Source organism: Hylobates moloch, unplaced genomic scaffold, assembly GCF_009828535.3.
Source record: "Hylobates moloch isolate HMO894 unplaced genomic scaffold, HMol_V3 SCAFFOLD_19, whole genome shotgun sequence".
NCBI classification, from domain to species: Eukaryota; Metazoa; Chordata; class Mammalia; order Primates; family Hylobatidae; genus Hylobates; species Hylobates moloch.
Genome location: NW_026652294.1, coordinates 14,125,755 through 14,142,066, shown reverse-complemented (window position 1 = coordinate 14,142,066; position 16,312 = coordinate 14,125,755). Strand labels below are relative to the sequence as shown.

Sequence of the window (16,312 nt, the reverse complement as noted above, 5' to 3'; positions counted from 1 at the left end):
TCCGCCTAAAAAAAAAAAAAAAAAAAAAAAAAAAATTAGCTGGGCGTGGTGGCATGAGCCTGTAATCCTAGAAACTTGGGAGGCTGAGGCAGGAGAATTGTTTGAATCCAGGGGGCGGAGGCTGCAGTGAGCTGAGATCGCTCCACTGCACTCCAGCCCGGTGACAGAGCGAGACTCCGTCTCAAAAAATATATAAAAATAAAAATAAAACTCAATTGTATTACATTGCATAACAAAGTATTTATCTACATGTTCATATTTTTCTGTCCTTCTTATCATGGGAGACATGGATAGCTGTCTAGCCAATAGCAATTCCCTCTTTCTCATTCGTAAACTGAATCCCATTTTGTTTTGGACAACAAAGTGCCCCGTTCTATGGAAGGTCCAGTCCAGTCATGGAAATCTCATCCTCCTTGCCCAGATATTTCCCATGCTTCCCTTGAAGACAGGGTGGCTCCATGAAAGAGTTATAGGGGCATGCAGGAAAGACATGAGAGAGACAAAGAAGGATAAAAGAAAGTGAGCTATTCTTTATGGAAAAATGCCAGTTAATAAATGTAGAAGGAATGGCAGAAGTAGAAAAATCACCATTTTGCAACCTTAAATGTAATAGTGAATCAGGCAAAGACCATTGATGAGTGCTAAAACCACTGTGTGAAAGATGTTGGGGGAGCACATTCACACAGTCTAGGAGAATCACATCATTTATTCTTGACTAATTAGAAAGACAAACATGTGCTCTTACAATGCAGAGATCTGACAGATACCAGTTTAACCAAGTGTTTAAACTTAGCATCACCAGCAGCGGGGAAACCTGACATGATATGCCTCCTAGTGGGATGCAATGTAAATATACAACATCATCTGTGAAAGATTCTGGGCAAAATGATTTAACTTGAATCTAATCAAACCTCTAGTATAGACCTAATGTCCAGTGTAGAGGAAACACAGGCTATACTGGAACAAAGTCAATGATACTTTGAGGAAACATCAGAAAAACCCAGAATGTGGCTTGAGCTTTTCAAAAAAGCCCATGTCATAAAAAACAATTAATAAAAGGGGGGGGGACAGGATACTGTTATAGATTCAAAGACACCAAAGAGATAAAACTATATATAATTTCTGGCTAGGCACGGTGGCTCACGCTTATAATCTCAACAGTTTGGGAGGCTGAGGTCGGGGCAGATCACCCGAGGTCAGGAGTTTGAGACCAACCTGGCAACATGGCAAATCCCCTTCTCTACTAAAATTAGCCGGGCGTGGTGGTTGGTACACACCTACAGTCCCAGCTACTCAGGAGGCTGAGGCAGGAGGATTGCTTGAGCCCAGGAGGCAGAGGCTGCAGTGAGCCAAGATCACACCACTGCACTCCAGCCTGGGCAACAGAGTGAGACTCTGGCTCAAAAAACAAAAAACAAAATATAATTTGTGATTCTTGATTGGATCCTAGAGCAGCAGGTAAAGCCAAAGAAGACACATTGAGTTAGGCACAGTGGCTCATGTCTGGAATCCCAGCACTCCAGAGGAGGCTAAGGCAGGAGGATCACTTGAACCCAGGAGTTTGAGGCCGCAGTGGGCTGTAATTGAGCTGCTGCACTCCAGCCCAGGTGACTGAGTGGGACCCTGTCTCTAAAAATAAAAATACACTTTGGGGACAATTGGGGAAATTTGAATTTGGATTAGATATTAGAGAGAGAAAGCAAATGGGACAAAATGTGAATACTTAGCAAATGCCTGATGGACAGTTCAGTGTACTATCAACTTTCTGAAAGGTTTTTCTAAGTAAAATAAAAATTCTGAAAAAGGCAGAAGACAGAGGAAAATGTCCATAATATGCTGCTAGTGGGAAAAAACAGGTCTAAAAAACAGATGACAGTATGACTCTACTACTTTATTTAGTGATACAGATATATGGGCCCAGAAAAAAAAGACTGGAAGGATTTATAGGAAAATGTTGGCGATGTGTATCTCTTGGTACTTTTATGTGGTTTCCAGGTCCTTTGTTTGCTTTCATTGAACACATAATGTTTTTGTAGTTAGAAAAAAAAATAACAACAAAAAAAGCTCTGGTCTCTGTTATTAGGAGTTTATATTCTGACCACAAGAAAGCTGATTATGCTTATGATAGCTACAGGAAACCCCCCCACCCCCACCAACCCATTTAAAAATGATGATGATGATGTGCTGCAAAAGATAAGTGCTGCAACAATGGCATTCCCCAAAGCCCCTTCCATACCTGGAGAAGTTGTCTTGCAGTTCCTTTAGATGCTTGTCAAAATAATTCCATTCAGTCCAGTGACGCTGGTACAACTGATTGAGGTTGTCTTTCCGCTTCTTCATGCTGCACAGGGTCTCGCTGATGACATCAGTATATGTTGGGGTGCAGTCAGTGGCTTCCGCTGTCAAGGAAATCCCCGTACTGTGGAACTGTGTTGACGCTGCATTGTTAGTGGCATGAGCGCAGTGCACGGGGAAGAGGGGCATGGAGGACAGAGCAGGGAAAATGCCCTGTGTTTCTGGATAAGATACCTGAAATCTGAGCAGGAGATGACTCTCCTGCTCTTTGACCATGGCCTGCTTTGGAGGGAAGAGGCCATCCTATCTGTGGCCAGGCGTTCTCTGTGTAGGAATAAAGTCCTTCTCTACCCCTGTGGATGGAAGGCAGGGCTAAGAAATACTTTTTTAGACTGTCATCTGAAATTCTTACTCTATTATCACAGCAGTGGATAGGAAGGGTTCCCAGCTTTCCTTTTCTCTCAGCTCAAGGCCTCATTCTCCATCTCGTTTGTATATAAAAATATTCTTGGCCAGGCGGGATGGCTCACGCCTGTAATCCAGCACTTTGGGAGGCCAAGGCAGGCGGATCACGAGGTTAGGAGATCGAGACCATCCTGGCTGACACTGTGAAACCCCCTCTCTACTAAAAATACAAAAAATTAGCTGGGCATGGTGGCACACGCCTGTAATCCCAGCTACTTGGGAGGCTGAGGCAGGAGAATTGCTTGAACCCAGGAGGCGGAAGTTGCAGTGAGCCGAAATCGCACCACTGCACTCCAGCCTGGGCAACAGAGTGAGACTCTGTCTCAAAAAAAAAAAAAAATTCTCCCTCTGCTCTGCCCTCCTTCCACCCTTTCTTGATTGGTTAGAATCTCAGCTACACTTGCCACAAGCTGTGGGACCTCAGACAAGATAGCAGTCATCCTCTGTGCCTCCATTTCCATATCTGTAAAACAGAGATAATAATGCCCACCTTAGATGATGTTAATCATAATCATGGTAGTTATTTATGTAGTACCAGCTGTATGCCATTTAATCCTTATCACAACACTGTAAGTTTGGTATAACTATCCAAATTTTAGGAATGAGTAGATAAAGATATTGAGCTTGGAGGTCGAGCTGTGCACATAAGATCTCAAAGCCAGTGGTTGCTAAACTGGGACTCAAATCTAGGGCCGCGTATTCCAACCCAGGTTCCTTCCACTACACTTAACTGTCTTTAGAGAACAAGGAAGTGATGTTTGGGAAAACATGTTGCACAAAATAAAACACTATGAAATGTGAGTTGTTGTTATTACTCTCTCCCTATAGAACATGTAAATAAGTTTGTGGACATGGAGTTCTATGCAGAAGACGCAAAGTCCTCCTGGTTCATTACGAAACTCCTCCTGTTGGGGAGCTCAATGTAGACGTGGATCATCCCAGCCCTTGTTATCTGCCAGGCACTAGCCTTTATCTCTGTTGTGTCTGTAATCTGCATAATAGCCCTATGAGGCATGTACTCTTATCCCTATTTCACAGGTGAAAAAAATGAGGCACAGAGAGAAGCTGGAACTTATCTCAAATCACTTGGTTTGCAGTAGAGTTGGTTCCTGAGTCCAGGTCTATTTGAACCAATAGACCAGTTTGATTCCAAATAGAACCCATGTTCTCTGACTCCTATGGTAAGCTGCTAAGACTCAGGACACCAATATATGCCACACTTGTTTTCTTCTTCTTTTTTTTTTTTTTGAGATGGAGTTTCACTCTTGCTGCCCAGGCTGCAGTGCAATGGCGCGATCTCGGGTCACTGCAACCTCCGCCTCCCGGGTTCAAGCGATTCTCCTGCCTCAGCCTCCCGAGTAGCTGCGATTATACAGGCATGCACCACCAGGCCCGGCTAATTTTTTTTGTATTTTTAGTAGAGACGGGGTTCCACCATGTTGGTCAGGCTGGCCTCAAACTCCTTACCTCAGATGATCTACTCATCTCAGCTCTCACAGTGCTGGGATTACAGGCGTGAGCTACCACGCCTGGCCAACCACACGTGTTCTCTTGAGATCTGAGCTTTCTATTAGATCTTTAGGATGAATGGCAACAGGGCCAGGAATTTGCTAATGGGTCTAAGGAAAGAGTGTGTCTGAGGAGGGTGTTAGATGAAACACACATGTGGACAACAAAATTCCTGGTCAGTACATACTCTGGGGTCAACGAGTGTCTGGGAAGCATTATTTAGTTTCAATATATGTTAGAATACCAAGTTAGCACATTCATTCTGGTAGGTGGAAAAGAGATTTTGCACACAAGGAAATTTGACACACCCTGGGGTCTCACGGCCAGTTCACAAGGCTGGCTCTAGGATTTGGAACTAAGATGAGCACGATTCTGACCCTGAGGCTCGCACCACTGGCCACCTCTGGCGAGTACACATGGTGTGCCAGGCGCTGTGCTAAGGCCTGGATGCCATTCCCTGACCTTTGCCTCTGGGAAGAGGATGCGGGGGCCTGGAGCAGTGTGCACCCTGCCCACAGTGACAAGGATATGGGGTGCTCGTGGTCTTTTCCCTTCTGACTATCAACACATCCTTGCCGTGCTGCTGCAGATTGGCGTAGTTCTGGAGAAAGTACACAATCAGAGGGCTCTTCCCATAAATGTTGAAGAGGTTTGAAGTCAGCTCAGGGCTTTTGCAGGCAGCACATGACTGAGGATGAAAGAAAAAGGAAAAATAAAGGATATTGTCATTTGTACAGTCTGTATTAAGAACCGGAAAGGCATCAAAGCACTCATGTCCTCTGATCCAGTAATTCCAGTTTTAGGATGCATTCTAAGAAAATTACTCAACATAAAGCAAAAAAAGGTCAAGGGGCAAAGATGTCCACTGCAGAGATGTTTACTATACATAGCAAAATATGAGAATAACTTAAATGTTCAAGGAGAAGACATTCATCTCTTTACCCAAAGGAATGGTATGTCACTATTAAAATGTTTATGAAGAGTTGATAACCTAAAAAAGGCTTCAGGTATAACAGTAAATTTTTAAATACTGAGATGCAAAGTTTGATAGTGTTTTTATGTTTATATGCAAAGTTTGATATGTGTGTGTGTGTATAGATATATATTTTATTTTATTTTATTTTGTTTTTGAGACTTGGGTCTCAATCTATTGCCCAGGCTGGAGTGCAGTGGCACAATCTCAGCTCACTGCAACCTCCATCTCCTAGATTCAAGCAATTCTCCTGTCTCAGCCTCCCGAGTAGCTGGGATTACAGGGGCCCGCCAGCCACCATGCCCGGCTAATTTTTGTATTTTTAGTAGAGACAGCGTTTCACCATGTTGGCCAGGCTGGTCTCAAACTCCTGACCTCAGGTAATCTGCCTGCCTTGGCCTCCCAAAGTGCTTGGATTATAGGCATGAGCCATCATGCCCAGCCGATAGTGTTATATATTTTATAGAAAATAATTTAGTAAAAGCCAGGTGTGGTAGCTCACACCTGTAATCCCAGCACTTTGGGAGGCCGAGGCAGATCGCAAGGTCAGGAGATCGAGACCATCCTAGCCAACATGGTAAAACCCCGTCTCTACTAAAAATACAAAAATTAGCTGGGTGTGGTGGTGTGCACCTGTAGGCCCAGCTACTCAGGAGACTGAGGGAGGAGAATCGCTTGAATCTGGGAGGCAGAGGTTGCAGTGAGCCGAGATTGCACCATTGCGCTCCAGCCTGGCGACAGAGTGAGACTCTGTCTCAAAAAAAAAAAAAAAAGAAAAAAGAAAATTATTTAGTAAAAAACAGATAGATGAGAGACTGGAAGGCTCTTACCAAAACATTAATAATCCATTCAGCAAATATGTATTGAGTGATTACTATGTATAAATACTATTTTAGGTGCTGGAGATTCAGCAGAGAACGAGACAAATTCCAGCCCTTATGGAGTTTGCATTACAGTTGGAAGAAAACAATGAAAAAAATCAATAAATAAAAGAATAACTTGATATGATGAATACTAATAAGATCAATCAGGCCAGGGTATGGAGAGTGGTAGGGAGGAGAGGACTGGGGTTCCATGGGGTGATCAGGGAAGGCTGTGAGTAGGTGAGACCCCAGGGATCCTGAATGCTGTGGGGGAGGGAGCCACGGGAAGGTCTATCAGGAGTTGTTCCTGGCTAAGAGGACAGCAGGTGCAACAGATCCAGCCACTGATATGTGCTTGGTGTGGCTGAGGGGCAGAAATGAGGTGGCTCACAGGGGTGGGGGCAGGTGCAGAGGGAGCAGGCGCTGTGGTCATGGTGAGGAGCTGGGATATTTTTCTAAGGGTCATGGAAGCCACTGGCAGATTCTGAGCTGGGGTAAAATATAATCTGAGTAATCTGTTAAGGTCTCTTTGACTGATGTGAGGAGAAATGACTGTGATGGGTAAGAATGGGCGCAGAAGAGCAGTCAGGAGGCCCCTGCAGGAGTTGGAGAATTGCTGATGGGGCCCAGGACTTGGTGGTTGCAGACAAGGGGTGAGAAGTGAGCAAATTTACAACATATGATAAAGGAGAACTGGCAGGATTTGCTGACGGACTCGACTCTACGTAGGTTTGAGAAAGAGAAGAGTCTAGGGCGGCTCAGAGGGCTTGGGTGTCAGCTGCTCAGGTGAGACAATCTGGGGAGGAACAGGCTGGGGTGGTGGGAAAGTCGAGTCCCATTTTGGATGCTATTTGAGATGCTAATAGACAGCCAAGAGGAAACAGATCAGAAAGAGAACAGGCTGGGGGCAAGAATGGTTTGTTTTCTTCTGCCTTTTTCCAAAAATGACAATACTGCTTTTGTGTTTAAAAAAAAATACATCTTATTTTGAAGAAGCAGTTATACCTTAATGGAACAAAAATTCCACCTCATGAATAAAGGCTGCAGCAGTACCCAATCACACTATTTTCTAATCCTGTTCTAATGGGATAGGGTTGCATTTAATTAATCATCTAATGGGATTTCTTCTGTCTCCAGCAAGGTTTCTCAACCTCAGCACTACTGACATTTGGGGCTGGATATTTCTTTGTTGTGGGAGGCTGTCTTGTGCATTGTAGGATGCTGAGGAGCATCCCTGGCCTCCCCCAATGTCCCCCTGCCCCCAGTTGTAACAACTAGAAATGTCTCCAGAGCTGGCCAAATGTCTCCCAAGGGACAAAATTGCCCCAGTTGAGAACCACTATTCTAACAGCAAGATACCACTGGAATCACAGAAACCTGGAGTTAGCAGGGAATTTATAGATCATTTGGTCCAGTGATTCGGACACGCTGTCTCCTAATGGGGGCCATGCTGTGTCCAGTGGTCACCAGGGAAATGAGGGAAACAAGGAAAAATCTACATGAGTCTAAGTAAATTGATTCACTCTAAGGACCTTTTTAAATTTTTTGCTTTGTGATATTAATGACTTTCTTTTATAAAATGCTACTGATGACAGACAGCAGTCATTTTGTTTTAATGAATTTACTTAGTAAAAAAAAAATTTTTTTTCAAAGCCTATGAAAGTCCAGCATCTAGGATCCACTAATGCAGTGCAAGGTTTCTCTGAGGGTCATTCTTTTGGCAACCCAGCATCCTTCCCCTTTCCTAACAGCCCCTGACTCGTGTGTTTTTGAGGGGGTGATCTGGCCTCTACTGCATTTGGGCTTGAAGTTTTTTGTTGTTGTTGTTGTTGTTGTTGTTGTTGTTGTTGTTGTTGTTGAGACGGAGTCTCGCTCTGTCACCCAGGCTGGAGTGCAGTGGCACGATCTCTGCTCACTGCAACCTTCGCCTCCTGGGTTCAAGCAATTCTCCGGCCTCAGCCTCCCGAGTAGCTGGGATTACAGGCACCTGCCACCATGCCTGGATAATTTTTGTATTTTTAGTAGAGGTGGGGTTTCGCCATGTTTGCAAGGCTGGTCTCGAACTCCTGACCTCAGGTGATCTGCCCACCTCAACCTCCCAAAGTGTTTGGATTACAGGTGTGAGCCACCATACCCAGCCAACTAATATTAATTTTAAAATTATTTGCATTACTGTGGGCTGGGAGCAGTGGCTCACGCCTACAATCCCTTTGGGAGGCCAAGGTGGGCTGATCATTTGAGGTTGAGTTTGAGACCCGCCTGACCAACATGGCGAAACCCCATCTCTACTAAAAATACAAAAATTAGCTGGGCGTGGTGGCACACACCTGTAATCCCAGCTACTTGGGAGGCTGAGGCAGGAGAATAGCTTGAACCCAGGAGGTGGAAGTTGCAGTGAGCCAAGATCGCACCGCTGCACTCCAGCCTGGGCAACAGAGCAAGACTCCGTCTCAAAAAAAAAAAAAAAAAATTATTTGCATTCCTGTGGTATGGGCTCCCCTCTCCTCATCTCTTTAAACTTCAGTAAAGTCTTCCATTCTTCTATATACACAAATACATGCACACAGAGGCCCTGTGTGAGTGGTTTTTGTAAAAATCATTAGAGTTCCACATTTGGGCTGATGCAGTTAGTATGTGTATAGTGTATGCAGACCAGACCAGGAGCTTAGTGCCAGGAAAACATCAGGCCCCCAGAGGTCACAAACATATTTGAGAGGGTACTAGACTTCAAACAAATTAGATAACAAATGCTTAAGCCAATTTTTAGTGAAATTCCAAGGAATAGAGTGACCCCTGGTGATACTGGGGGGTTATGTGAGTAAAGATTTTATTGAGAATAGGTGATAATATAAAATATTGGGAAAAAATTGGGGAAGACGTTTTATATAATCTTAGAATGGTAAAATGCTTAGCAAGAAATGAAATCTAAAAGCCATAAGAGACTACTAAATATGACTATAATAATTAAAAACTTCTAACATAAAACACTGCGATTAAAGTCAAAAGATTAGCTCAGGGGCGGTGGCTCATGCCTGTAATCTCAGCACTTTGGGAGGCCAAAGGGGGCGGATCACCTGAGATTGCGAGTTCGAGAGCAGCCTGGCCAACATGGTAAAACCCCATCTCTATTAAAAATACAAAAATTAGCTGGGTGTGGTGGCACATGCCTGTAGTCCCAGCTACTGGGGAGGCTGAGACATGAGAATCACTTGAACCCAGGAGGCGGAGGTTGCAGTGAGCTGAGATGGCACCACTGCACTCCAGCCTGGGCGACAGACTGAGACTGTCTCAAAAAAACAAAAACAAAAAACAAGAAATCTACATTCCTTGTGGTACTTGGCCCAAATTCTATGGCCGACTTCCTTGCTAGCTGGTGCCTGGGGAAGCTCCCAAACCTCTCACCCTGTTCTGGTCCCACTACACAAGACTGAAGTTCCTATTGATATAAACTACCGTCCACTGAGGTTTGTGGGGAAGGGGAAGAGGAAAGAATGATGCTAGTGACTTTCCTGTGCTGGGCACTGCGCTGGAGGGAAAGCTCGGTGATTGAGAGCTTAGGCTCAGAGCCAGGCAGATCTGCATGCAAATCTTGGTTTTATCACTTTTTTGCTTTTTATTTTTTTATTTTATTTTTTGAGATGGAGTCTCACTCTGTTGCCCAGGCTGGAGTGCAGTGGCACGATCTTGGCTCACTGCAACGTCCGCCTCCCAGGTTCAAGCGATTCTCCTGCCTCAGCCTCCCAAGTAGCTGGGATTATAGGCAGGCACCACCATGCCCAGCTAATTTTTGTATTTTTTAGTAGAGACTGGGTTTCACCATGTTGGCCAGGCTGGTCTCAAACTCCTGACCTCAAGTGATCCACCTGCGTCGGCCTGCCAAAGTGCTGGGATTACAGGCATCAACCACTGCATCCATCCAGCCTTTATTTTTTTATTATTGTTATTTATTTTTTTACTTTTAGTATCACTTATTTGCTTTGTGATATTTAACAAATTGGGTACCTGCTCCCAGCATCACTTTGCTCATTAATAAACTGGAGAATAACAATAGTAACTATCTCAGAGGACTGTGACAGTAAAAGAAAATGCACTGTTTACATAAGGTTTGGCATAGTACCTGGCATATAGTAAATATTCATTAAATGTTAATTATCATTTTCTTACCACATCTCTCACCCCCTTTGGAATCACCTTTACTACTAAATTTCCAATCATGTGCTCACCTTTTTAGGAAACATATTCTCACATTCTCTTGCTTCTGATATCCTCCTGACTTCTTGTGTAGGTTTCTTCAAGACCAGGGTCTGACAATGATGCTCTGTCAATGTGACAGCAAGAAAATGACCATTAGGTTCAAGCAATTCTCGTGCCTCAGTCTCCTGAGTAGCTGGAATTACAGGTGTGCACCACAGCACCCAGTTAAATTTTGTAGTTTTAGTAGAAACGGGGTTTCGCCATGTTGACCAAGCTGGTCTCAAACTCCTGGACTCAAGTGATCTGCCCACCTCGGCCTCCCACAGTACTGAGATTATAGGCGTGAGCCACTGTGCCCAGCTAAAGCAGTGTTTAGAGGGAAGTCTCTAGCCTTAAATAAATGCTCATATTAGAAAAGAAGGTCTCATTTCATTCGGTTCAAATATTTCCTAATTTCCCTTGGCAACTCCTCTTTGACACATGGGTCTTGGTGAAGTGAATATATATTTAAGCTTTGGGGGACTTGCAAAGTTTCCCACAAATATTTACCTCTATTTAGAGCCCTGCCTAAATCTCTTGATCAGTGGTCCCCAAGCTTTTTCTTTAACAGTTTTATTGGGACATAATTCACATACTAACTTCTCTGAGCATCCATTTCTCCCTCAAGAAAAAGAATAAAGTTTAAATAACAATAATGATGTGAAATTACCTAGGATGATACTGAACAGTTCCTGTTCTGTGTTTTCTTATATTCTGTATTTGTCTATTTGCCATCCATTAATTACCAGGGCTAGACTAACAGACAAAGTTGCTAACATACCTCTCCTACAATCCAGAGGGCACACTTTGAACCAACTCTTTTCTCTAACTCACACACTAAACCAACTAGGGACAGCCCCTATGCCCCAGAGCCCATCGGAATTATTCAATCCAGCCAATTCTAAACTTTTTTTTTTTTTTTTTTTTTTTTGAGACACGGTCTCACTGTCACCCAGGCTGGAGTGCAGTGGCTCAATCATGACTCACTGTAGCCTCAACCTCCCGGACTCAAGCAATCCTCTCACCTCAGCCTCCTGAGTAGCTCGGACTACAGATGTGCACCACGGTGTCCAGCTAATTTAAAATTTTTTTTGTAAAGACAGGGTCTCGCTATGTTACTCAGGCTGGTCTCAAATTTCTGGGCTCAAGCAATCCTCCTGCCTCAGCCTCCCAAAGTGTTGGGATTACACTGTAATATACCCAACTAATCCTAAACTGGTTACCATGCCTTGCTTTGTCTTTCCTGCTGAAACTTCAAAAAAGAGTGTGGCCTGTCCCTTCCCCACGCTCCTTTCTGCCTCCTGGCCAGCACTAGTGCTTCCCCCTGTGGCCCTGCATGATGTGCTCAGTTTAATGTTACTCGTGATTTCCAGGGGGAATTGCCAGGGGAATTGCGAGTAACACGAAACTTTTCTTTCAATGGCACTGACCTCTCTGTACTATCACAGTCACCAATATAAATTAAGACCTGGGTGCAAATTAGTTCCAACCTTAGTAATTACTAGTTTCTGGTGGGGGAGAGGAGCAGTCATCATGTCTTAAATTTATTTTCTTCCACTGTCAATAACCTCTCTTCCCCACAGATATCAGCACTGTGCTGACCTCATCACCACAAAAGTGGAACTTAATCAGTGCTTAGGCCGGGCAAGGTGGCTCACGCTTGTCATCCCAGCACTCTGAGAGGCCGAGGCGGGATGATCACGAGGTCAGGAGTTCGAGACCAGCCTGGCCAACATGGTGAAACCCCATCTCTACTAAAAATACAAAAATTAGCCAGGTGTGGTGGCACACAGCTGTAGTCCCAGGTACTTGGGAGGTTGAGGCAGGAGAATCGCTTGAACCTGGGAGGCGGAGGCTGCAGTGAGCTGAGATCGTGCCACTGCACTCCAGCCTGGGTGACAGAGTGAGACTTCATCTCAAAAAAAAAAAAAACCAATGCTTACTGAACTGAAAAGACGACTACATCCTTTCATAAAATATTACTTGGTACCAAGGCCCAGGCTGGAACCCCAAGTATAAAGTAGGGTAGCAAATTCTGTTCAAACGAACCCAAGAAACCAGGGTTTTGGAGACAATAACTAAGCCAAAAGCCTACATTTCCCTTTTTGGTAGTCAATATACCTTTTGCAGTATTCTGCATTCGTAAGCTTTTTTCTGAGTTCTGCTTGGCCGAAGAGGCTTTTTCATTGGGTGAATTTGCACTAGAAGACTTCAGGAGACAAAAGAGAGAAAGACAGGGAGAAAGTGAGAAAGAGAGAGAGAGAGAGAACAAAATAAAATTGGCAGTGAGAGAAATACAAAAAAGTAATACATGCAATTTCTTTGCTATTTCTTACTCTTCTCAGCAAAGGAACATGCAGAACAAGACCTTTCAGGTCCTCCCAGGAGCATGGCAGACAGCAGTGGCTGATGGGGAGAACACATGGGCTGGGGACCCAGGGCAACCAGGGTTCCAGTCCCAATTCTCTCACTCAACAGCCAGTGATCTGAGGCAAGTCATCAAACCTCTTTACTGCCTTGGTTTCCTTGTAGGATTAAGTCAGCAAATGCATGCAAATTACATGAGTGCTCAAGGTGAGTGCTCCAAAAACACTGCTGTCACCCTTTATGCAACCACCTTTTTCAGCAAATGTTTCACTGGGCAACTACTAATGTGTCTGCACTGGGCAAACACTGAAACTGAGCCCCTGGCTTGAGGAGCTTCCAGTCTAGCAGGGGAGATAACAGGAAATAGTTACACTAAAGTGTGGAAAGCATCCCATATTTGTTATAGAGAGGCAACAGAAGTTAGGATTATGTTTGAATGTGACAGAGGCTCAAAATAACAGTGGCTCAAAATAGGTAGAAATTTCTCTCTCACCAGCCTGGGCAACATAGTTAGACCTTGTCTCTACAAAAAAAAAAAAAAAAAAATTAGCCAAGCACACTGGTGTGCACCTGTAGTCCCAGCTACTTGGGAGGCTGAGGTGGGAGGATTGCTTGAGCCCGGAAGGTTGAGGCTGCAGTGAGCCATGGCTGTGCCACTGTACTCTAGCCTGGGTGACAGAGCAAAACCCTGTCTTTAAATAAGTAAATATAAATACATTTCTCTCCCATATAAAAGTCTGAAGGCGGGCAAGCCTGGGTTCATATGGTGTTTCTAAGCACTGGTGGTGCTAAGTCCTCAGGGATTCGGACTTTTTTTGTTTTTGATTTTGTTTTTTTTTTTTTTGAGACGGAATCTTGCTCCGTTGCCTAGGCTGGAGTGCAATGGCACGATCTCGGCTCACTGTAACCTTTGCCTCCCGGGTTCAAGCAATTCTCTTACCTCAGCCTCCCAAGTAGCTGGGATTACAGGTGTCTGCCACCACTCCCAGCTAATTTTTGTTCTTTTATTAGAGATGGGGTTTCACCATGTTGGCCAGGTTGGTCTCGAACTCCTAACCTCAAGTGATCCGCCTGCCTCGGCCTCCCAAAGTGCTGGGATTACAGGCATGAGCCACCGCACCAGGATAGATTCTGACTTCTTCCAGCACACGGTTCCAGCTTTCATAAGATAAAAGAAGACCCTCGTTCCTTTTTTTTTTTTTTTTTTTTGAGATGGAGTTTTGCTCTTGCTACCCAGGGTGGAGTACAATGGCGCGATCTTGGCTCACTGCAACCTCCGCCTCCCTGGTTCAAATGATACTCCTGCCTCAGCCCCCCGAGTAGCTGGGATTACAGGTGTGTGCCACCACACCCGGCTAATTATGTATTTTTAGGAGACAAGGTTTCACCAGGTTGTCCAGCCTGGTCTCAAACTCCTGACCTCAGGTGATCTGCCCAACTTGGCCTCTCAAAGTGCTGGGATTACAGGCATGAGCCACTGCACCCAGCCAAGATCCTTGTTCTTAGGGTCCAAGGAGGCATCCGGAGCTCCTGCCATCACATTCGCATTACAGGCAGCAGGAGGGAGGAAAGGACAAAGAGATAAAGCTGTTTTTTAAGGAAGGTTTCCAGAAACTGCCACACGACACATCCACTTACATCTCATTAACTGGATCTTAGTCATGTGGCCACACATAGAGGTAGGGGAGGCTAGGAAATACAATCTTTATTTCGGCCAGGTACATGCCCAGCAAAAAATTGGAGGTTTTCTTTTCACAGGTGAAGGGGACAACAGATATTGGGAAACAACTCATTGTTGGCCACAAGCAGTATGAGGAGAGTATCACGGGAAGCTAGAGCGGACAACGCTGGATTCGTCTGGGCGAGAGCTGGAGGGCTTCCAAGGAGAGAAGACATTTGCATTCTGTCTTTAAGGATGAGTAGGAGGTTGGCAATGTTAAACAGATGGCCCACCAAGTGGCAGACAAGCAGTCCACCAGCCTCAACAACAACCGTTTGCTTTTATAGAAATGTGATATTTGAATGGGCAGGAGAAAGCCGAAAGGACTTCCCAGACATCATGCAGCTGGCTGTCCAACAGCTACTGGTTTTTACAGTGTTGAGGTGGTTGCAGGGAAAACACTCCCAGGGCTTAATGAAGCATCAATGCTCATTCTTTTTCTTTTCTTTTCTTTTTTTTTTTTGTTTGAGGTGGAGTTTCACTCTTGTTGCCCAGGCTGGAGTGCAATGGCGCGATCTCAGCTTACTGCAACCTCCACTTCTCGGGTTCAAGTGATTCTCCTGCCTCAGCCTCTCAAGTAGCTGGGACTACGGGCGCCCGCCACCACGCTCAGGTAGTTTTTTGTATTTTTAGTAGACACGGGGTTTCACCTTATTGGCCAGGCTGGTCTCGAACTCCTGACCTCAGGTGATCTGCCCACCTTGGCCTCCCAAAGTGCTGGGATTACAGGCGTGAGCCACTGGGCCCGGCCATTTTTTGTTGGTTTTGTTTTTTTTTAAGAGACAGTGTCTTTACTCTGTCACCCAGGCTGGAGTGCAGTGGTGCGATCACAGCTCACTGCAGCCTCAAACCCCCAGGCTCAAGTGAATCTTTTGCCTCAGTCTCCTGAGGAGCTGGGTCCACAGGCATGTACCACCACACCTCGCTAATTAAAAAAAAATTTTTTTTTTTGGTAGAGACAGGGGGTCTCACCATGTTGCTCAGGCTGGTCTCAAACTCCTGGGCTCAAGCCATCCTCCCACCTTAGTCCCCCAAAATGTTAGGATTACAGGCCTGAGCCACCACTCCTGGCAAGGCTCATTCTTAACAGGCCTCAGAGAGGTCTGCAGTGGAGCAGAGAACAATGCGGGGGGATTCGCTTGGATTTCAGTGACTAGACCCTCTTACTTGCTGGAGAGGCAGCTTGCTGATGCAGAGAGAGCTCAGATTGACAGTGTCCTGACATCAGCTGAGGTCAGCTGTGTGGCCTGGGGAAAGCCATTTACCCCCTCAGTCTATTACTTCCTTTGTCAAATAAAGATAAGAATAATGACCCATCTTGCAGGGCTGTTGTAAGGACTAGAGTGGATATATGCAAAGAAAACCCGAACATGGGAGGCGGAGGTTGCAGTGAGCTGAGATCGCGCTATTGCAACAAGAGTGAAACTGCATCTCAAAAACAAACAAAAACAAAAGAAAACCTGAACATGGCAGACTCACCATAGAGACCATGCCCTTCCACTTAGAAAGTACTTTCCTGGGCTGGACGCGGTGGCTCATGCCTGTAATCCTGGCACTTTGGGAGGCTGAGGAGGGCCGATCACAAGGTCAGGAGTTTGAGACCAGCCTGGCCAACATGGTGAAACCTTGTCTGTACAAAAATACAAAAATTAGCTGGGGGTGGTGGCGGGCACCTGTAACCCCAGCTACTCGGGAGGCTAAAGTAGGAGAATCATTGGAACCTGGCAGGCAGAGGTTGCAGTGAGCCGAGATCGCGCCATTGCACTCCAGCCTGAGTGACAGGGCAAGACTCTGTCTCGAAAAAAAAATAAAAATAAAAACTTTCCTATCCATTCCCTGATGTTGTGACCAGCCACCACCCCACGGGTGTATGAGGCAAGGTGACTA

The 16,312-nt window shown here is 45.1% G+C and overlaps 1 protein-coding gene across 1 annotated transcript in view; it reads right to left on the bottom strand.

The window, feature by feature from the left end:
• The window catches only part of FAM227A (family with sequence similarity 227 member A), a 70,058-nt gene that overhangs the window by 10,321 nt on the left and 43,425 nt on the right, over positions 1–16,312 (bottom strand). The window contains exons 12-15 of the mRNA XM_032139889.2: positions 12,460–12,547; positions 10,329–10,423; positions 4,800–4,957; positions 2,237–2,389 (exon numbers count right to left, since the gene is read on the bottom strand). Coding sequence (XP_031995780.1) covers positions 2,237–2,389; positions 4,800–4,957; positions 10,329–10,423; positions 12,460–12,547 — 494 coding nt within the window. The remainder of the gene's footprint in view (positions 1–2,236; positions 2,390–4,799; positions 4,958–10,328; positions 10,424–12,459; positions 12,548–16,312) is intronic.